We start from the raw sequence: 23,240 nt of genomic DNA, 5'->3' as shown, positions 1-23,240 counted from the left end.
GTACAATTACCTTTAAAGGGCTACCCCTATGTTTGCCATTAAATTACCAATTAAACTTTACAAGGGAATGGATTGTTTAGAGTAGAGTCACTATTTTACCACACAGTAAATGTCTTCTGTGATTAGAAGGGGATGGAGTTGGCCACATTAATAAGATATAAGCTGTTAAGCAGAACACACTTTCTTATAGACAGGAATGACACCACCTCACTATTCATATGACCATTTAAAGCTAGACCACCTACATTCCTAGTTTTGCTAATGTACCGACTATCAATACCAGTATAATGAACAGCTGAGAAGGACTTCTTCCGTAGCTGAATTGAAATGTTTTTAAATAAATCATTCAAGGAATAAGAAATCTGTCAAAAATTTGGAGCACGTTGAGCAACTATTATTTTACATGTGAGCCTCAATATTCTTCTTTGATGCCCAGACACATTGCCACTGAAAAATAAATACTGAACAAAGGGCCTAGGAACTAGGCTAAATTATCATATTTGGGTCATGTAACTCTTAGCATGACTTCTGCTGCATACCAGTAGCCTACCATTGATACTAATAGTTGAATGTGGATCAAATAATGGAGCTCATCTGGTTCTATAAAATAGCCAATTCAGGCCAAGTTCTTAATCATTTGAAATCTTATTATTTATCTCTTACTTTTAAGCTATCAGCTACCAGCCCTATAAAAAAATACCATTGTCTTCATGAGTCATGCAATCTTTCTGCTGGTGGTATCCAGTGAGTAGCATAACAAAATTGAATTGGTATGGCATGACATGGCAAGGCATGGCAACACTTTGTATGTATTTGCAGAAAGAGTCATGGAAGCTTGGAATCAACTTTCAGCAGAGGTCAAGCATCAGTAAATGAGTATAAACATACATGGGATAAACACATATCTATCACCCATTTTTTAAAAAAATTAAAATTAAAATTAAAAAACCCTCAAAGGGCAAGTTTGACTAATCACTATTTCTTTTTAAATTGTCAGTTTTCTATAGTTTTTTAAAAATGTTTCTTTGTAGGGAAGGGTAGGTATGGTAAGGTAGGGTACTGTAGGGTACAGTCCAGTTCAATGATTATCATTGATTAAATCATTCTTAAATATTAGATTTATTGATTTTAAGGCTTCAAGCAAATATTTGTTTCATAGCAAGAGTTCTTGGAGTTTTTCTTCATTATCGATTTACATGGGTGGAAAAAAAGAATAGCCTGGCCTGATCAATATGGCAGCTCTCCAACTTGAGACTCCTTTTTGCACTATTTTGAAGAGGGAGGCTAATGGACAAAAGTATTACAGAGTCTTCGGGTACCCATTTCACTCCTTAACACACATACATACCTGTGTCCCGGCTCTACCACTTTCAGAACAAGTTAATTGATCTATTACACAAAATGTAGTGTAGCTCTTGAGCCAAGAAAATGTACACATAGAATTATGGTATCCATAGAACAGCAGTTAACAATACAGACTCTCCCCCATTTTGCCCCATGTCTTTGTATCAGCCCTACTTTTAAGCATCCTTTCTTGCTCTTTTTAACCACAAAACTCATACCATTCCAAAAGCAGAAGGAAAAAAAAAGTCAGGTTCATAAATAAGGATGCCAGCAGCTCTTTTTACTGCTACAGCAGGGACTGAGTTCTTCATCATGAGTGAGGGAAAACATTTTAAGGTTTAATTGCTCCTATTCAGGGGGTTGTTGTTGTTTTGATTTTAAATATTTCCATAATAATTTATGACTTAAGTCATAATGACTCAATCACTTCGAAATGAAATAAAGAAAAAATAAAATCTTCTAGTAGTAGATAGCAAACTCAAGCATCCTTGAATTTTCAATAAATCAATAACTTTGGGGAAAATGTAATTAAAAACAAACAAAAGCCCCCTTGCCTGATATCAACCTCTGTCAGAACAAGAATGTTTACACTGTTTGGAAAGCCTGCAAGATGGGGGCTAAATGAACTTCAGGGAGTATTTTATTTCAAAGTGTTGGGGCCATCATCAAGAAGATTCACTTCCAAACTCTATCCTGTTCAGTTAGCTGGTTGGCTAGTTAACTAGTTAACTAGTTAATTAATTAATTAATTAATTAATTAGTTAATTAATTAATTAATTAATTAATTAATTGGCTAGTTAGCTAGCTAGTTAGTTGGCTTGGGACCCTAAACATTCACTCTTGGGATGATAGTCCCGAATAGGAGGGTTCTAGTTAGAAGAAATGGTCCTGCAGGTAAACAGGAGCTGAGGCATGTAGGTGAATACCAGAAGGTTGCTTAAAGACCTATCGGCAGACAATCTCATTGGTGCTATGTGCTAAAATGACTTATCACCTTCACCTTCATCTGGATCCTTATCTCTTGTACAACTGCACTTTGCTTTATAGACTCTATTCAAAGGCAGCACTCTTGCCTAAAGTGTGCTACATTCGTCTAAACCTGAAGTCATAAGAGCACACATCACTGTCATAAAGTTACTCTAAGTCAGAAAGGATTGTAACCATTGTACCGTCAGAAGCTGGGCAAAAGCTCCCTTACCCTTGGCCTTTACCAGTGAAAATGTGAGTTCTGGAGAAACTGCAAGTCCCACAAAATCTGGTTGGTCTTCCTGAGAATCAAAACACTAGACTAAGATTCGGGAAGGATCTGATGCTACTGGTGTGCTCCCGGCGTGCTCCTGGTGGCAGGCTTGGGCGATGCCTGAGATTCGGCTTCCTGCACATGCATAGAAGATGAATCTCATGCGAGGACACTCACATATGCAAGATTTCATCAATTTTTAAAAAACCACTGAAAATTGGCAAAATCTCATGCGCGTGAGCATCCGAGCAAGGGATTTGGCTTTCTGTGCATGCACAGAAGCCGAATCTCATGCTGATGCATGTGCCTGCCTGCCAGAAAAAGGATGCCGCAGCGGCACTGCAAGCAAAGGGAGGTCCTTCCATGTAAAAATATTATATTTTTACGGGAAAGGACCTCCCTTTGCTTGTGGCACTGCTGCGATGTCCTTTTATGTAAAAATAAAAATAAATTAAAAAAAAATCTGTAAAAATAAAAAATGATGGGATTCTGGGGACGGAGCTTTGGTGCCACGAACTGTTCGGGTTTGGGTTCAGGTCCGGCTGAACTTTGCGTGAAGTTCGTCTGAACTTGCCAAACCCGAACACAGTTGGGGGCAGCGCCACAAGCAAAAGGAGCTGGGGAATCCCAGGAAGAGATTCCGGGGGCAGAGCTTTGACATCATGTATACCAGCAGGTTGCTAAGCACGCCAAGGTGATCACTTCCTGGATTCCATCCTCCCTCCATTATTCTAGTGCCACCCCTGGAATCCAGGAAGTGATCACCTTGCATGCTTAGCAACCTGCCGGTATATGTGATGTCAAAGCTCCGCCCCTGGAATCTCTTCATGGGATTCCCCAGCTCCTTTTGCTTGCGGTGCTGCAAGCAAAGGGAAGTCTTTTGATGTTAAAAAAAAATTTCGTGAAAGGAGGCCGCAGCGATGCCGCAAGCAAAGAGAGGTTCTTTCACATAAAATTTTTTATTTTTATTTTTACATGAAAAGACCTCCCTTTGCTTGTGGCGCTGCTACGGCGTCCTTTTTCGTAAAAATAAAAAAAATTATTTTTATGTGAAAGGATGCCACAGTGGTGCCGCCAACAAAGGGAGGTTCTTTCATGTAAATTTTTTTTAAAAATTACGTGAAAGGACCTCCCTTTGCTTGCAGCGCCACTGCAGCGTCCTTTTTCATAAAAATTAAAAAAATTAAAAAAAATTCATAAAATAAAAAACGATGGGGGCGGAGCTTTGACGCATGGACCATTCGGAGTTCGGGTTCGGCCGAACTTTGGGTGAAGTTCAGCCGAACTCGCCGAATCTGAACACCGTTGGGTTCGCCCATCACTAGTCTTGGCCTTATCCAGAAGTCTTTTCCTAGATGCTTAAAAGGTAATTTGTCACAAAGGAAATAAAACACAGAATAATAAATTGAAAAGCCCCATCCTATTCTTTTTCTTTTTTGGCTAGCCAATATCCCAGTCTTCTGCAGAATTATGTGAAACAAACTCAGTGTATTTGAGAGTGTCTGATTCTATATATAGCTTTAATTTTCACGTTACTCTCATTATCTGATTCTTTTTTGCTCATTCATCCCCTCATTGCAGAACATCCTTTTGCTCGGTGGTATGTTTTAAAATATTTTTAAGTTCCTACAGGTACATGAATGTAATTATATAACATCCTGCATAGGTAACAGCATCCATAAACCAGCATGCTAAATAATACCTTTGTGTTTTGACTCACCTGAACCACCACCAACACTTAGAACATTGATTTCAGATTTTCCATTACTGATGCTAGGAAGGAAGGACAAATTCATAACATCAAAAGCTCAAAAAGTCCAGTGACACACATTTCTAAAAAATGTCCTCTAGGCACTTCCCAGTCTTTTATTCCAGCCTGATGTTGCTCATTAAGAGTGGTCAGGATGGGGCTATGTAGATGGACTGCAGACTTCTGGTTAGGAACAAGATTAAGTCTCCGTGAGACTTAATGGCAAAAAGGTTAGCCATCATTGATCTACTCTTTTCCCAATGATCTCATTGATGAAAGCATCTATCAAATATTTCTAAGGACACATCTGTCACGTATTTACCTGCATATTAACTGGGGCAGCTTTTTGTGAATGAAGTCCAGCATGCACTGATGTTCAGTTGACTTCTTGAGGAAGACTTGAAAAGTTTCAACATAACGACTGTGATTCGAGAACAAACTCCTCATGGTCATGATAGTTGCCAACCTACTTAAAGATATAGGTCAAAAAACAGATAGTAGACTTATTTGGCTCACGGCAGGAGGCAGGAGACAAGGAAGAATAATGGAAAAAGTAAGAACTGCCTCAGTCCTTGTTCAACCTCAGAGAGAGTTGCAACAAGACTTGTTCAACTTAAGGCAACTAAGGAAAGCATTTGCTGAATCACATTTTTATCATATTTTGCCACAAGATCTTGGCTGCCTGCAGAACAGATTGCCCAGCTAGGCTCTTTGAAAACAGAATCAGAGTCTAAGTAATAATAAGAATTTCTACCCAGAAATCTTTTCAAAGATAGTTCTGTGTCTCTAAGGTGATATTTTGGGACTAGTTTAACTTCTGTTTTATCCTGGCATACCCTTGAAAATTTGAAAAAGCATAATAGGTTCAGCTTAGGGAGGGGGAGTTAAACTTACAAAACGGTGTCATCTTCAAACATGTTTTAGAAGGGAAAAAACCTCAATTAAAGAGTTTAGTGGAGCCTGAGGCATTGTTCTGAAGTAATTGTTGCCCATCCTATCAGAATATTATACTGTAGACTACTGGAGAGAAGGGTGTCAGATTAAAAAAGAAATAGGGACCACTACACCCTGCATGTTGTATGTTAATGTAATGTAGAAAACCACACATATATGTTTGTTTATATATCTCGGTTTGGGATAACGAAAATGAAATGAGTGATCTGAATTAGACTCTCTTTTTCACCTGGCAGAGTTGTTGTTGTTGTTGTTGTTGTGGGCAAAATAGGAGGAATGTTAGGTATATTGGCTGCCTTGGGTTAAATATCTTTAAAAAGGTAGGAGAAAAATCAAATGATAATAATAATAATCTATGTTTATATTAATACATCAATACAAGAAGATATAACCAACACATTAAAAGAAACATATCATTGCATTTATTATTACAAATTGACTGTTCGTTTTCAGTACTTATGCATATTTATAGGCCCTTGAATTTTTACAGTACAGTGGTACCTCTACTTAAAAACTTAATTCGTTCCATGACCAGGTTCTTAAGTAGAAACATTCTTAAGTAGAAGCAATTTTTCCCATAGGAATCAATGTAAAATGTAAAATGATCGGACTCATTCGAGACAATGATGAATCCGCATACAGACGGGAAGTTGAACAACTATCCTTGTGGTGTGACCAGAACAATCTCGAACTGAACACACTCAAAACCGTAGAAATGGTGGTAGACTTTAAGAGAAACCCTTCCACCCTTCCACCTCTCACAATACTAGACAACACAGTATCAACAGTAGAGACCTTCAAATTTCTAGGTTCTATCATATCTCAAGACCTAAAATGGTCACCTAATATCAAAAACATCATCAAAAAAGCACAACAAAGAATGTTCTTTCTGCGCCAGCTCAGGAAGCTCAAACTGCCCAAGGAGCTGCTGATTCAGTTCTACAGAGGAATCATTGAGTCTGTCATCTGCACCTCTATAACTGTCTGGTTTGGTGCTGCAACCCAACAGGACTGACACAGACTTCAGAGGATAATCAGAATTGCAGAAAAAACAATTGCTGCCAATCTGCCTTCCATTGAGGACCTGTATACTGCACGAGCCAAAAAGAGGGCGGGTAAAATATTTACTGACCCCTCGCATCCTGGACACAAATTGTTTCAACCCCTACCCTCAAAATGTCGCTACAGAGTACTGCACACCAAGACAACTAGACACAAGAACAGTTTTTTCCCGAACGCCATCACTCTACTAAACAAATAATTCCCTCAAAACTGTCAGACTTTCTACTAAATCTGCACTTCTATTCTACTAGTTTTTCTCATTATTCCTATCACCCATTTCCTCCCATGTTGACTGTATGACTGTAACTTGTTGCGTATATCCTAAGATTTTTATTAATATTGCTTCTTCATTGCTTATTTGACCCCTATGACAATCATTAAGTGTTGTATCACATGATTCTTGACAAATGTATATTTTATTTTATGTACGTTGAGAGCATATGCACCAAGACAAATTTCTTGTGTGTCCAATCACACTTGGCCAATAAAAATTCTATTCTATTCTATTCTATTCTAAAAGCAAATAATGTGTGCAAACCCATTAGGAAAAAAAATAAAAGCTCGGAATTTGGGTGGGAGGAGGAGGAGAAAGAAGAGGAGGAGGAGGACAGTCACTGCCGAAGGAGGAAGGTGAGGTGAGGGGAATCCAAAAAATCCAAAACTTTAAGGCTTAAAAAAAAAAGAGGGACTCTGAGGCGGCCAATACACCCAGCACAAGGCTGCCTCCCATACACTGGCTGCTGCTGCTGCTACCTACTGCCTCTTTCTTGCCATGCTGAAGGTCTCCATTCTCTTCTCGCTCACTCGCTTTGTAGCCGGCACCTTTCCTTCGCTGTGGTGACTCCTTGGCTGCCCAGAGCAAAGGGAGTGTTTCTTTTCTCTGGGCGCTGGCAGAGGTTTATTCCCTCTCCAAGCACCCAAAGAAAGAAAAATACTTCGTTCGCTCTAGACAGCCAAAGCCTCCTTAAGTGCCACCAAAAGGCCCCTCTGGCATCCCATATGGCCAGGAGTAAAGGGGGAATGGCAGGAGCTTTCATGCTGCTCTCAAATTTCCTGGGAAATATTTCCGGGCTTGGGTTCTTAAGTAGAAAATGGTTCTTAAATAGAGGCAAAATAATCTTGAATACCCGGTTCTTATCTAGAAAAGAGGTACTACTGTACGTATTTGTCTGTTTGCATATTCACATGCACAGTTAGACATATAGATTACCTCCTGCCCACACTCAGTTTCCTCCCAACTACTGTTAAATAATGCAAGCTTCCTCTTTACCTCCAAGCCCCACTTTTCACCTCCCTGAAATGTCCCTTCTAATTTATAATATCCCATGTATAGGGGAGGGGGGAACTTACCTTATTTATTTATTTATTTTATTTATTAGCTTTGTATGCCGCCCCTCTCCGTAGACTCTTGAGAAACCTATATGTGGATCAAGAAGCAACAGTGAGAACTGGACACGGAAATGACGGAACCACTGATTGGTTAAAAATTGAGAAAGGAGTTTGGCAAGGCTGTATACTGTCACCCTGCCTATTTAACTTATATGCAGAGCACATCATGAAAAAAGCAGGGCTAGATGAATCACAAGTTGGAATTAACATTGACGGGAGAAATATCAACAACCTCAGATATGCAGATGATACCACTCTAATGGCAGAAAGTGAAGAAGAATTAAAAAGATTTTTTTATGAAGCTGGCTTGAAACTCAACATTAAGAAAACTAAGACCATAGGCCCCTCAATTCCTGGCAAATAGATGGGGAATAAATTGAGGTAGTGACAGATTTTATTTTCCTAGGCTCCAAGATCACCACAGATGGGGACTACAGCCAAGAAATTAAAAGATACTTGTTCCTGGGGAGGAAAGCCATGGCAAAGCTAGACAGCATATTAAAAAGCAGAGACATCACTCTGCCTACAAAAGTGCATATAGTCAATGCTATGGTTTTCCCAGTTGCAATGTATGGCTGTGAAAGTTGGACCATAAGAAAGGCTGAGCGCCAAACAATTGAGGCCACTGAACTATGGTGCTGGAGAAGACTCCTGCGAGTCTCTTGGATTGCAAGGTGATCAAACCAGTCAGTCCTAGAAGAGATCAACCCTGGCTACTCTTTAGAAGGCCAGATCCTGAAGATGAAACTCAAATACTTTGGACACCTAATGAGAAGGAAGGACTCACTGGAGAAGAGCCTAATGCTGGGCAAGATTGAGGGCAAAAGAAGAAGGGGACAGCAGAGAATGAGATGGCTGGATGGATTCACTGAAGCAGCCAGTGTGCCTTTAAATGGACTCCGGGGGATGGTAGAGGTATAGACCAGTGTTTCCCAACCTTGGCAACTTGAAGATATTTGGACTTCAACTCCCAGAATTCCCCAGCCAGCAAATGCTGGCTGGGGAATTCTGGGAGTTGAAGTCCAAATATCTTCAAGTTGCCAAGGTTGGGAAATACTGGTATAGAGGAACGTTATCCATGGGGTCGTGATGGGTCAGACATGATTTCACAACTAACAACAAAGGGGGGAAATGTTTTTTATGCCTTTTCGCAAAAAGTTAAAATGTGTGGGCTCAAAACGAGAATAGTTTTTAAAAAGAAAAGAAAGAAAAACATTACAGCCAATCCTTAACTTACACCTACTCATTCAGTGTTGTTTTTTAAGAATTATGACAGCATTGAAAAAAATGATGACTGGTCCTTTCACTTATGACCATCATAGTGTCAGCCTTTGCGATTTTCCCAGCCAACTTTGACAGGCAAAGTGCTTGATGAAGCTGACAGGAAAAGTCACAAGTCCCAGTCATGTGATCTCTCACTTAATCAATGGTGACTTGCTTAACAACTGCATCAGAAATAGGATGTAAAATCGAGTGTGATCACATCTTGCCTCACATAATGCTTAATGATGAATTAATCTGGCAGCCATTGTAGCTGTAAGTCAAGGACTACTTTTACAATAAAAGTGATTTGAATCACCCCCTCTCTTTCATTGTCCGCCATATCTTTTTGAATGTATTTCACACTTATTTAAAGTTTATGAATTATGAATTATTGCAAAACTTTTTCAAATTTAGAAAGTTAGTAATGATCATGGACCTTGAGTAGCCTGAAATTCAACAGGTATATATATTCAACCTCTTTTGGAGAGAAGGCATTCAATCTTTTTCTTTTTCTTTTTAAAAAGGAGAATTCATTCCACCTGTTTTGGAGAGAGATTCCCTCATGTGCTGGAAGCTCTGAAGTCCAGAGCAAGTCACCTAACAGTGCAAAGCCGCCTGCCTGCTGGTCATTTGGGAAAAAGGTGCAGGGAGGTCACAATTAGTGCAAGTTTGAGTAACGGCAACATTCAATTTAGTGTAGAATGCTTCTTTCCAATTATCCATGACCTCCTATGCCTGTCCATATATCTAGTATCTTGGATCTCGTTAGCCCTATCTTTTCTGCTGCAATTTAACTTAGGAAACAAGTTTGTGCAAGACTTTTCCTGAGTCACAAGCCTGAAGTTTGGGAGATTGGTCATTAAATTTATTTTTATTATGTTTCAAAATATAATATTATTTCTGTTTTGTTGTATTTTTATTTTATTTCCCTAATAAAATTAGGCATGCATTTTAATCTGGTATGGGCCACACCTGGGAGTGTTGTTTGTGGGTTTCATGTTTGAACACTTGAGTGGGTGCCATCAATATACTGATGATACCTTATTTAACTCTAAACAAGCAATCATTACTCTTCATCATTCACTAAGCTTGAAGATAGGCTACAAAAAAACCTCCAACAAAAAGAAGATCCAATAGGATAACCATCTGTCTGAAGTAGTGTAGGGTTTCCTGCCTAAGCAGGGGGTTGGGCTAGAAGACCTCCAAGGTGCCTTCCAACTCTGTTGTTGTTGTTGTTGTTGTTGTTGTTGTTGTTGTTGTTGTTGTTATTATTATTATTATTATTATTATTATTATTATTATTATTATTATTATTATTATTAAATCAGGGCTGAATGAGATCACTTTCAAATAGCTTGGGAAGGCCCCTTAATCGTCAACTATTATTGGATTCCCAGAATCCAGAGGGCCACCATAGCAAAGAATCCATTTCCATCATAATAAATAAATAAATAAATAAATAAATAAATAAATAAATAAATGAATGAATGAATGAATGAGCGAGCGAGCGAGCGAGCGAGCAAGCAAGCAAGCAAGCAAGCAAGCAAGCAAGCAAGCAAGCAAGCAAGCAAGCAAGCAAGCAAACAAACTCCTGGCCCAATCGTACATGGACTCAGAGTTGCCAATTATTCATACTTCAGCAGAGGGAAGCATCTAGTTCAGTGATGGTGAATTTCCCCCCCCCCTCGGATGCCAAAAGTGTGCGCACACACACTATTGCATAAGTGCCCACACCAATAATTCAGTGCTGGCCATCCATCCATTCATGTGCACACAATCCTCCCTGCTCTCCCATTTTGTGACTTTGGGTGGGCCCACTAGGTCTATTTTTACCCTCTCCGGGCTCTAGAGCCTTCTTTAGAGCCTGGGGAGGGCAAAAACATCTTCTCCCATCCCCCAGAAGCTGAAAACACCCTCCCAGAGCCTCCATGTGAACCAAAAGTCAGCGCATATGCATACTGGTGCTGGGTTAGGGTAACAGCTCAGGTGCCGGCAGATATGACTCCACGTGCCACCTGTGGCCATCACTGATCTAGTTGATTTTGAAAAAGGGAAACAGGTTTGAGCCTTATGTAGGAAAGCAATTTAATAGTTAATAGTAGGGAACTTTTTTAATCCAGTACATTCTATGATACACATTCTTTTACTTCGATATCTATCTATCTATCTATCTATCTATCTATCTATCTATCTATCTATCTATCTATCATCTGTCTATCTATCTGTCTATCTGTCTATCCGTCTATCCGTCTATCCGTCTATCCGTCTATCCATCTATCCGTCCATCCGTCCATCCGTCCATTTATTTATTTATTTATTTATTTATTTATTTTTTTATTTATTTTTTTATTATTTATTTATACTTCTATGCCACCCAATCCCAAAGGACTCAGGGGTGGCTCACAACAATATAAAATTACAATAACAATAACAATAAAAACAAGTCAAGGAAAAATCAGCAATTTCTAAAATCCTAATTAAAACTTACAAAACTATTCAACAACGCACGTACTAGACATTCATACCAAATTCAAATATATGGACAAGCTACATGTTGATTTAGGGCCCCCAGGCCTGCCGCTATAGCCAGGTCTTCATGGCCTTATGAAAATCTGTCAAGAATATTGTTGCTTTTTCTCTGCTTTTACTGATATATCTATTCATACTGTATTTTTTTGAGATCTTGAGTGAGCTTATCCCTCATCTTCCATCCCCTTGGGCCTTTTGCTACCGGTCCTTTTCAGTCAGCAGGTTCTTTGCTCATCTAACATTTCTAAGACTCATGTCAGCATTTTCCTCTGAACCTTCAACTTAATAATTGCTTTGCCAGCAGATTCTGTCTGAGAAGTCACAAATACTGAACTCAATATTCACAACAGCTTGGACAATGGCTAAGACAGGTTCAAAGCAAAAGTGGAAAGTTTAATTACATTTCCACTTGCATGCCTGGAATCCAGGGTTGGGCTACTGCCTGGATGGGGGTGGAATGCAATGGGGTAGCGAAAATGGAGCTCCACCCCAGAGAACCCAATTTGCACTGAAAGATGTTGAAAGAAAAGGCAGCGCATCCTGCATAAGCCAAGCCCACAGTGTGGTAGTAAAAATTTTGGTAGCCTTTCACTGCTAGAATCCCTCATACAGTTTAAACAACACATAGACCTAATGCATCCAAGGAACTCAATATTATTATCTGCCTCAGTCTTCTCTAACTAAATGTCCATCATCTAGGTAGGGACTAGAATGTTTCAAGTTTCAAGTTTCAAGTTTTATTGGATTTATATGCCGCCCCTCTCAGAAAACTCGGGGCGGCTAACAACAATCATGAACAATATACAATAAAATCCAATACTAAAAGCAAATTAAAACCCCTTAATATATAAAAACCAAACATACATACAAACGTACCATGTATACAGTTGTAACGGCATAGGGGGAGAAGAAGTCTTAATTCCCCCATGCCTGGTGGCAGAGGTGGGTTTTAAGTAGCTTACGAAAGGCAAGGAGGGTGGGGGCAATTCTAATCTCTGGGGAGAGTTGATTCCAGAGGGCCGGGGCTGCCACAGAGAAGGCTCTTCCCCTGGGTCCCGCCAAGTGGCATTGTTTAGTTGACGGGACCCTGAGAAGACCCACTCTGTGGGACCTAACTGGCCGCTGGAATTCGTGCGGCAGAAGGCGGTCCCTGAGATAATCTGGTCTGGTGCCATGAAGGGCTTTATAGGTCATAACCAACACTTTGAATTGTGACCAGAAACTGATCGGCAACCAATGCAGACTGCGGAGTGTTGGTATGACATGGGCATATTTAGGGAAGCCCATGATTGTTCTCGCAGCTGCATTCTGCACGATCTGAAGTTTCCGAACACTTTTCAAAGGTAGCCCCATGTAGAGAGCATTACAGTAGTCGAGCCTCGAGGTGATGAGGGCATGAGTGACTGTGAGCAGTGACTCCCGGTCCAGATAGGGTCGCAACTGATGCACCAGGCGAACCTGGGCAAACGCCCCCCTCGCCACAGCTGAAAGATGTTTCTCTAATGTGAGCTGTGGATCGAGGAGGACGCCCAAGTTGCGAACCCTCTCTGAGGGGGGCAATGATTCTCCCCCCAGGGTGATGGACGGACAGATGGAATTGTCCTTGGGAGGCAAGACCCACAGCCACTCCATCTTGTCTGGGTTGAGTTTGAGTTTGTTGACACCCATCCAGGCCCCAACAGCCTCCAGGCACCGGCACATCACTTCCATTGCTGCTCCTAGATTCCTACTCACAATGGCAATAGTATAACTGGCTGGGAGTTTGGAAATCTATACCATTAGTACATCTAAAGGTAGTGTTGCCAGATATCCAAACTGGCAAATTAGGATATGGAAAATTGGAAAAGAAGACAAAACATGCTGGAACTGGTAGTTAAGGTAAGTAGAACCCACCTCTGGAATTCATAATGTGAATTCTAGAAGCATATTTAGAAACAGCTGCTCTTGTAACCAAGGTTAGTTCTTCCTTAAATATTCCTATTTCTTGGTGATGCAATCACCAACATGAAGAAATGAAAGGATTAAACAAAATCCAAGAGGAAGAGGACATCTTGTAGAAATTGCAGCTGAGTTAATGCTACTATTTCACAGGATACTTTCTCAGGGATCAGACAGATACAGCATATGCAAACTGCAGATCACCAAGTTAGAGATAATATTAATTTTCCAACTTTATACAGTTACTCTCTAGCTATTGGAAGATCATGAGAATTCATCTTGGTTAATTTCCACACAGAGGGAAAGTAGCACGAGAAATCAAATGGGTGAAATGGCATGTGAGAACTTTAAATACACAAAGATTAGTCAGGTTTATAAAATACACTAAGGCAGTGATGGCGAACCTTTTTTTACCTCAGGTGCCAAAAGCATGTGTGTGCATGCTATTGTCCCTGTGCAAGTGCCCACACCCATAATTCAATGCCCTCCTGTGCACAATCCCCCTGTTCACACATTTCTCGACTTCAGGTGGGCCTGGTAGGCTCATTTTTCGCCCTCTCCAGGCTCCAGAAGGCATCCAAAATGCCTTCCCAGAGCCCCTGGGCAAGCTGAAAATCAGCTGACCAGCACATGTATGCACACTGCAGATTAATTAGGGCAACAGCTCATGTTCCAGCAGATATGGCTCCGCGTGTCACCTGTGGCACGCGTGTCATAGGTTCGGCATCACTGCCCTAAGGCGGGGTAGGCAAAGTTGGCTCTTCTATGACTTGTGGACTTCAGCTCCCAGAATTCCTGAGTCAATCATTCTAGCTCAGGAATTCTGGGAGTAGAAGTCCACATGTCATAGAAGAGCCAACTTTGCCTACCCCTGCCCTAAGGCAATGTTTCCCAACTTTGGCAACTTTAAGATTTAAAACTTAAATTTCCAAAATTGGACTTGAAGTCTGCATATCTTAAAGTTGCCAGGGTTCAGAAACACTGCCCTAAGGAGTTCAAATGCATGAGAAACAAACATCATAGCTTACAATAAGAGCAACTATAAATAGTGTATAAATAACCCTTCTAAAGAATGAGATTGCCATGTTTGCACATTCTTTTGCAAAGTAGTCTCTGGGAAGAATCAAGCGAATGGCATTTGAAATGGCTTTGATTATTTTAATATACGATTCAGAGTTTGAATATTTCTTGATTTCAGGTCAAAATAAATTGAACAAAGCTCTTTTTTTGTATATTGTACATCTTGGCACATTTAATCGAGAGAAGCCTGCTGCAGCTTAAAAATTGGGTTGCATTTATTATTAGTAGCAGCTATAATTTTACTTGCAAACTTCCTATCTTTTCTTCCTAACTTTAGCCACATGGAGTACATATCTGATGTGTTATGGAAATGCAAAAAGAATCAGATTACTATAAAACATGGGCAAAATTTTATGATTGGCTAAAGAAAAGATCAACAAAGAAATAAATAAAAATCTAAGCAAAGCAACACGTTGAATAAAAGAATTGAAAAATTAATACTATGTGAAAAAAGCAAAATTCTCTGATCAAACACCTAAAAAGTGGGGAAACTTTCCCAAATGTTGTATGTGTATGTTTTTTATGTATGTTTTTTCTTTTTTGTATGTTATATTTGAAAAAAAACAAATAAATATTTTTTTTTAAAAAAAGAAATGCAACGTAATATAGCTATAACACTTAAACTTCACAGTACTTTACAGCCCTCTCTAAGTAGTTTACAGAGTCAACATACTGCCTCCAACAATCTGGGTGCTCATTTTAACAGGTCTTGAAAGAATGGAAGAATGAGTCAACTTTGAACCCCGTCAGGATTGAATTGCTGGAGTCAGCAGAATTAACCTGCAATGCTACATTCTAACCACTGCACCACTGTGGCTCTCCTGTGCCACCAGGGCTCTTATAAATACTGTATAAATATAAACATGCAGACCAATCTTTAGCAATAATCCCCAATGGCAAGGATAGCAATGCATATTGTATTTTGTTAAATCAAATGTATACAGCATATTTTATAGAGTGGCCATATCCAAATTATCTCAGAATTAAGTCACTGAATAACTGTAATCCGGGTAGTCATGGGCTCAAATATGCAACTCTGATTAGTGGTCCAAATGAACACTAGGACGGAGTCTAATTTAGAAGAATTTTGCAGCTGTTGCTGTGTTTCATTTCCCAGCACAAAACTATAGCTCAGAGTACAGAACACAAAATACCAAGTTAGATCTGATTCCCTGTTTATAGAAATGCAGGCTAATAATAGCAACAGAGAAAAAGAGGAAGAGTTTTAGGAAAAATGCATTGTTGATTTCAGTTTAGTTTTTTTTTCTTTTAAAATTAACGTTTGAAAACATTTGTACTTACCTGTAAATGTCTCGTCCTTAAAGAGCTGCTAGTTTCAATTTCTGGAAACGTCACAATACTTTTCAGGAAATGAATTCTGTGAAAGACAAAGTACATTTTTACAGGCTAAATCTATCTCCACCCACAGAAGCCCTGTTTTGGCAAGTACTGGATTTCTGCTCTGAACAAAACAAGAACAATTGTGACAAACTGGCTGGTCTTGAATGGAGCTGAACACTGAAAACTTCTGCTCCGCTTTCATTTTTGAATTGGGTTAATCCTGACATTGCTTGTTTTTATGACTGTTTGGAGAGAATACAGCTTCAGGCATTTAATTTAAAAAGTAGAATGTGCTTACCTTCACAGCAGAATATGGTTTATTTTTTCCACCTTGTAACATTCTGCTGTCCAGGCAAAAAGTAAAATAAAAAGCAGTATTTCAGAATGGTTAAATAGTTTTAAAAAGTATAGTCAAACATTAACTTTCTCCTCTGTTACTTCCATCTACAGCCCTTCCCTCTACCCACTAGCCTTGTTTCAGGTAAGAGTTTACATGATTCAGTGTTTTTCTATATAAAACAATAAAAAATACAGTGAAAAATAAAACCCATCTGTATAAATATTCGGATAGAAGTTAAGACATCAGTCTGGAAACTGGGAGACTGGGAGTTCTAGTCCAGCTTAAGCCACAAAAGCCATTTGTGACCTTGGGTAAGTCATTCTCTCTCAGTCCTCAACCCACCTCACAGGGTTTTAATTATAGGAAAAATACAAAGAGGGAGGAATATTAGAGATTTACCTTGAGTTATTTGTAAAAATAATGAAGGTGGGATTAAAAAAAAAGTTCTAAATAAATAAATGAATTTGTTACCTATCAAGCAGGCTATTCAGTGAAGGGCTGCAAAAATGTTTACTACTACACTGTGGGCGTGACTTATTTTGTGGGTGTGGCTGGCTGCCATGTGACCAGGTAGAAATGGCATGATGATCATGTGTCCTGGGGCAGCTTAAAGGTCATATGACTGGCTTAAAGGTGGCCAATTCACATCACTCATGTCAAGGGTTTGGGTTAGGGTTAGGGTGCCTTGCCTCTCCCACCCTCAAAGAGATACAATTTCCATGTCTATTTTATCTATCTATCTATCTATCTATCTATCTATCTATCTATCTATCTATTATTTAGATTTGTATGCCGCCCCTCTCCGCAGACTCGGGGCGGCTCACAACAAAGTGAAAACTATTTACAACAAATCTAAATTACTATTTAAAAATATTTAAAAGACCCCATTTTCTAAACACACATACATACAAACATACCATTCATAAATTGTATATGCCCGGGGGAGATGTCTCAGTTCCCCCATGCCTGACGACAAAGGTGGGTCTTAAGGAGCTTACGAAAGGCAAGGAGGGTAGGGGCAGTTCTAATCTCCGGGGGGAGTTGGTTCCAGAGGGTCGGGGCCACCACAGAGAAGGCTCTTCCCCTGGGGCCCGCCAACCGACATTGTTTAGTTGACGGGACCCGGAGAAGGCCCACTCTGTGGGACCTAATCGGTCGCTGGGATTCGTGCGGCAGCAGGCGGTCTCGGAGATATTCTGGTCCAGTGCCATGAAGGGCTTTAAAGGTCATAACTATTTGCTATTACTGAACATCCAAAATATACTATTTAATTCTATGTAAATATACCATATGTGTACATACATATTACATGCAGGCAGACAAAAATATACATTATCTACTATATCAACTTTATTTATTTATCTATCTATCTATCTATCTATCTATCTATCTATCTATCTATCTATCTATTTATTTATTTATTTATTTATTTATTTAATTCAATTTTTATGCCGCCCTTCTCCTCAGACTCAGGGCGGCTCACAACATGTTAGCAATAGCACTGTTTAACAGAGACAGCCTATTGCCCCCACAATCTGGGTCCTCATTTTACCCACCTCGCAAGGATGGAAGGCGGAGTCAACCTTGAGCCGGTGATGAGATTTGAACCGCTGACCTACAGATCTACAGTCAGCTTCAGTGGCCTACAGTACAGCACTCTACCTGCTGCGCCACCCCGGCACACACACACACACTCACACACGCACATACACAGCTGTTCTAAAATTATACACATTCAACCTCATTTACTGCAATAGGAAAAACATATCCAGAGCCCAGAAGGGGAAAAAAGAAAAAAAATTCAATTTTTTTCTACCGGTTCTGTGTACCTGACCAAAAGTTTTCCACCAGTTCTACATACCTGACTGTACCTGTAGGAGCCCATCACTGAGGTTATTACTGAAAGCAAACTACTAGATCCTTAATCCCAAATAGCCCATCTGACAGATAAAAGCAGCAGAGAAATGGCATGAGATGAAGCAATTAATAAACAATGAGAACCATCCTTGTCAAATACTGCAATACCATAGTAAGTGATACCAGTGAGTGCCTCCAACTGACAGCACACAGAAAGATCCCAGGTAGGCCAAACATTATAGAAAATGTGAAGAGTAAATAAAAACAATAAAAGGTAGGAGCAAGCAAGGCCCTTTGTTCTATCTCTGTTGGTAGAAGCAGCAGAAAACACCTGAAGAACTCATTTGGATATAATATTAGCAACATTCAGCTGTGGAAGTCCGAATCTCTTTTCCTATCCACCTGACATTACACATTGGACTAGTATTCTTACAAGAGGTTTTTCAATCCAAGCTAGTGCTTCTTCACCATAGCTTCCACTTATTGTGCAAGATCATTCAAGTACCTCAGAAAGTATAGGCTGGACCATGGAAGACAGGACCCAGCAAAAGGAATAAATGTCTACCCAAGTCTAAATTGACCAAGAGAAATTGGGCAGATTCCAGCCTCTGATCCTGTCATTTACCACTTGGTGAATGTGGTAAATACAGGATGCATTCCAAAAGTAATGCAATAATTTTTTTAAAAAGTAATTTATTGAACAGATTTGCACAAACACTTTAAATTCTTCAAATTACTGTCCTTGGGCCTCTACACATTTTTTCCAGCGACTTTGCCATGACCGGTATGCGCACTGGAAGGCATCTTCGAGGACCTCTCACAAGGTCTTTGTCACAGTTGATTGGATCTCTTCTATGGGTTCCTTTCAGGGCTGCCTTAATCCGAGGGAACAAAAAGAAGTCTGCTGGGGAACATCAGGACTATAGGGGTGGGTGGGGCAGCATTGGCACCTGGTGTTTGGCCAGGAATTCATGGACTCGTAGCGTGTTGTGGCAAGGTGCATTTTTCATCCATAGAAGAGATCCAATCAGCCATGATGAAGACCTTGCGAGAGGTCCCCGAAGATGCCTTCCAGGGCGCATAGTGGCCATGGCAGAATCACTGCAAAAATGGGTAAAGGTCCAAGGACAGTACTTTGAAGAATTTTAAATGTTTGTGCAAATCTGTTCAATAAATTACTTTTTTAAAAAATAATTGCATTACTTTTGGAACACACCCTGTGTGTTGGATCATCGATCTAGAGCATGGCTGTCAAACTTGCAGTCCACGTGCCAATTGCGTGCATTCTGGCCATGCCCATGCCTGGTTTAGTGAAGGGGGGGAGTTGTGATACCTCATACGATGATGCCATGACACTGTAAGTTTGATACCCCTGGTCTAGAGCTTCCAATTATAATGAGGAGCTACATGTGTATGTTGGCATTATATTCCTGGCAACTCCTCCAGATTTTTTAAAAGAAGCTGGCAGTAGAATGAAATGTTTTTCCTTCCTTCTCTTTAAATCTGATCTGTGTGAGTCTCTGCTTCAAAAGGTTACTGTAGAAACAGTAACATAACTGCAAACCACTCTCATTTTTTGCAGAAAATAAGGGAAATTCTTTTTCCAGAGTCATTATGTAGAGGAAAAACATAGAATCAGGAATATATTCAGCTCACATATTTCCTTTATCACCGATTACAACTGTAAGTGATACAGTGGATTCGCAAAAGATAGCATCAGCCATCCCAAATGTCACTCTCAATCTTAAACATGCTGAAATATACACTGCTAATGAAAACTGCTACCTCAAAACCATCAGTTCACAAAGACAGTTTATATATCACTCTGGTTTTGGTCTTTGGAATCATTTGGGTTGGCAGATATACTTGAAAAGGCAACTGGAAGGGTTTCCATAGTATCTCATAATTGATGTGAAATCCCATTCATATCAACTGTGTTTTACGGCTCTCGACATTGCAGTAATTACTTGAGCTGGAGTTATTTCAAGCGGCAATGGCTTGAATTGCAATGACACTATAGAGCACTGCACACAAGAACAACTAGATACAAGAATAGTTTTTTTTCCTGAACACCATCATTCTGCTAAACAAATAATTCCCTGAACACTGTCAAACTATTTACAAAGTCTGCACTACTATTAATCTTCTCATTGTTCTAATTGCCCATCTCTTCCCACTAATGCATGGTCAGCCAATTTAACGGGGGGCCAAAATTGCGCTGGGGCCAGGAAGAACATGGCCTCAGTGCTTTGCCAATTAGGCATCAGCGATCTCGCAGGGATCACGAGATCGCTATTGCCTGGCTTTGTGCTTCTGCATATTGTCTTTCAGAGCCAGGGGCATGCCTGGGCGAGCTCTCTAAATAGGGCTTTGCCTCAGGCATTCTTCCTTTGCCTTCTGGCTCCTGAAGAAGTGGACACCTGCCTGCCCTCCCTATCTTACAGTGTGCCTTGAAGGGGTCGCCCACAGGGGTCAAATAGGAATTTTTTGCGGTCTCAGCACTTTAGTGGCGAACTTTTTTTGCCTATTCCACACTGAAAAGTGAGGACGGCCTGGTTGGGGGTTTAGCGCATTTAGTCACAATTTGATAATTGGCTTCCCTTTGGTCACTGGGGTTGGCAGGTTAGGGATGGAAATGGGCAGTGGTAGCAACTGCGTGTTCTCCTTTAGGGCATATCTTGAAAGATGATGGGCAGCCTCTCACCAGGAGCTCATGGTGTCTATCCGGCCTGGGCGATTGGAGAGGGGGTGGCCTTGGGACTCACCTATCCCAATAACTGGAAAGGGATGGGACAGTGAGCCCTCCCATGCACCAAAGGCATATCCAGGAACCAGGTAAAGGCATGGTACCTTCATCTTGTTCAGCAAGGAGCTACGCCCATAGTTGCCCAGGAAGGTTATTCATGAATTATTTCTGCCCCAATTTTTTTAGTGGCCTCTGCAGGTCCTGGTTATTGGTCAATAATCAGTTAAAGTTCATTTAACTTTAATAAAGTGATCCATTTAAACCCAGCTCTTGGTGTCTGTGTTCTTATTCTGCCTCCGGTGCAAATGACTATATAACTATAACTTTGTTGCTTGTATCCTTACAATTTATATTGACTGGTTCCTAATATGATTTGATTGCTTATTTGTACCAAGACTATCATTAAGTTTATTCTCGATGAACTTATCTTTTCTTTTATGTACATAGATAGCATATTCCCCCAATATGAATTCCTTGTGTGTCCAATCACACCTGGCCAGTAAAAATTCTGTTCTGTTCTATTCTATTCTTTATGTGGACATACTTTTCAAAAAAACCTTATGAATATACAACTCCATCTAATGTTTTCAATCATTTGTCTAAAGAGTTCCGAGTCAGTATTCTATACAATAAGTGGCATTCTAAGATTTTCTTCAGCATTTTATTAAATCCTAGTAGGTTTGCTACCTATTATGTTTATAAATAATACTAAAACTTATTATGAAATATGGAAACATTGCGCAAAATAGGAAGCAGCCTCATGGATGTTGGAAAATTACTCCGGGCAATTGCTTGCTCTAGTTTACCCAGCAACAAAGAATTTTGACTGATGGGGCCTAGAAAGAAAGCCTTTTCTGCCATTGCCCCTGTTCTGGAAAACATTCTGCCATCAGAGGAATTTAAAAAGGGCCCTGTACCCTTGCTTGGGGTTCAGAGGTGGTCACACAGATGTGGACTTGGCTAACGCTCTGAAGGCCTTACTTCCACCTTTTAACCTACCTTTATCTAATTTTACCTTGATTTTTAACTTATTCTTGATTTCTAACTTTTATATATTATTTTTATAGTTGATTTTTTTTGCTGTACACCACTGAGGGTCCCTCAAGGAGATGGGTGGTTCTGAAAAACTTGATAAATAATAAATAAGGTCATGCTCCTCTGTATAGCTAGTGCAATGTAGTTAAAAGTTTATTTACTAAACATAATGAACCAAAAAAAAAAAGCAGGATAAAATGTAGGCCAAAGCAGGGAGAGGGAGATTAGAATTCAATGGAGAACTTTGTATCACTCTTTTATATTATCTTTATCTCTGTATCTGTATCACAAGGTACAGAACTTTCCAGAGACTGTAACCACAATATTAAAGCTACATACTCGCAATTAGCATGGACAGTCTAAAAGGAGGGATCTTTGGTTATTCTAATTTTAACCTTTTTTTTGCAAATAGCAGCAGACTGAGGTAGAAAATAGAACAAAATGGGATGGGCAAAGCCAAAATGCTCCCATTTGGGGGACGGGCAAAAGACACCCCATTTTTCACAAAAGTTGGTACATTTTTGCCACCCTCCAGCACCCAGAAGTTCTCTGCAGGCTTCCCAGACCCTTTGCCTACTCCATTTTTGCAAAAAGGGGGTGGAAAATGGCCCATTTTTCACAAAAATTGAGATGTTTTTTCTTTCTAATTATCCCATCTAGCATGACTGGAGGAGGAATTTGGGGAGTTAAAGTCCACTAGTCTTAAAGCTGTCAAGTTTGAAGGTCCTTGGGTTAGGAGTGCAAGGATCTTCAAACTTGTGAAGTTTAAGACTTGTGGACTTCAACTCCCATTCCTGAGCTAGTATGACCGGAGAAGGAATTCTGGGAGTTGAAGTCCATGAGTCTTAAAGTTGTCAAGTTTGAAGTTTGTAAAAAGTGTACACGGTTGTAAAAAATATACATGTTTGTAAGAAGTATTCTGCTACACTGATATTTTATTAAATAATACATTGTTACACCATTTGGTTCAGAATACCTTTTTTGCTTGTTTTCCACCTCTAAAATCTAGGTGCATCTTATACTCCAGTGTGTTTTATACTCTGAAAAATATGGTATTTTAGAGTCAAAATAATATAAAATGGTCTATTCCTCTATTCTACTTCTAGCTTCTCTTCTCTTCTCTTTTCTTCTCTTCTCTTTTCATCTCTTCTCTTCCCTTCCCTTCCACTCCACTCCACTCCACTCCACTCCACTCCACTCCACTCTACTCTACTCTACTCTACTCTACTCCTTCCCCCTTTCATCCCATCCCATTCTATTCATTTGGTGGACGGGGATGATGTCTTCAACAATGAAGAGAAGAGCTGCCTACTGGCATGTGAAACCAAGAGGCAGAACTAGTAGGGCTTTTTTCCTTCTAACCTTTATTTTT

At 39.9% G+C, this 23,240-nt stretch overlaps 1 protein-coding gene across 4 annotated transcripts in view; it reads right to left on the bottom strand.

Annotated features, from left to right (window-relative positions):
- HNMT (histamine N-methyltransferase) overlaps nucleotides 1–16,264 on the bottom strand; it is a 31,095-nt gene extending 14,831 nt beyond the window's left edge. Inside the window, exons 1-5 of one of the 4 annotated variants that reach the window (XM_070731444.1) lie at nucleotides 16,189–16,264; nucleotides 15,852–15,927; nucleotides 7,701–7,767; nucleotides 4,657–4,803; nucleotides 4,305–4,357 (exon numbers count right to left, since the gene is read on the bottom strand). In XM_070731444.1, the coding sequence (XP_070587545.1) occupies nucleotides 4,305–4,357; nucleotides 4,657–4,787 (184 nt within the window). In that variant the 5' untranslated portion in view covers nucleotides 4,788–4,803; nucleotides 7,701–7,767; nucleotides 15,852–15,927; nucleotides 16,189–16,264. The remainder of the gene's footprint in view (nucleotides 1–4,304; nucleotides 4,358–4,656; nucleotides 4,804–7,700; nucleotides 7,768–15,851; nucleotides 15,928–16,188) is intronic. The other 3 variants (XM_070731439.1, XM_070731433.1, XM_070731440.1) reach the window with 3 other exon arrangements.
- Nucleotides 16,265–23,240: the final 6,976 nt, after the last annotated feature.

Source organism: Erythrolamprus reginae, chromosome 1 (assembly GCF_031021105.1).
Source record: "Erythrolamprus reginae isolate rEryReg1 chromosome 1, rEryReg1.hap1, whole genome shotgun sequence".
Classification (NCBI taxonomy): Eukaryota; Metazoa; Chordata; class Lepidosauria; order Squamata; family Dipsadidae; genus Erythrolamprus; species Erythrolamprus reginae.
The sequence above is the reverse complement of the archived record's forward strand: the minus strand, read 5'-3'. Positions and strand labels throughout refer to the sequence as shown.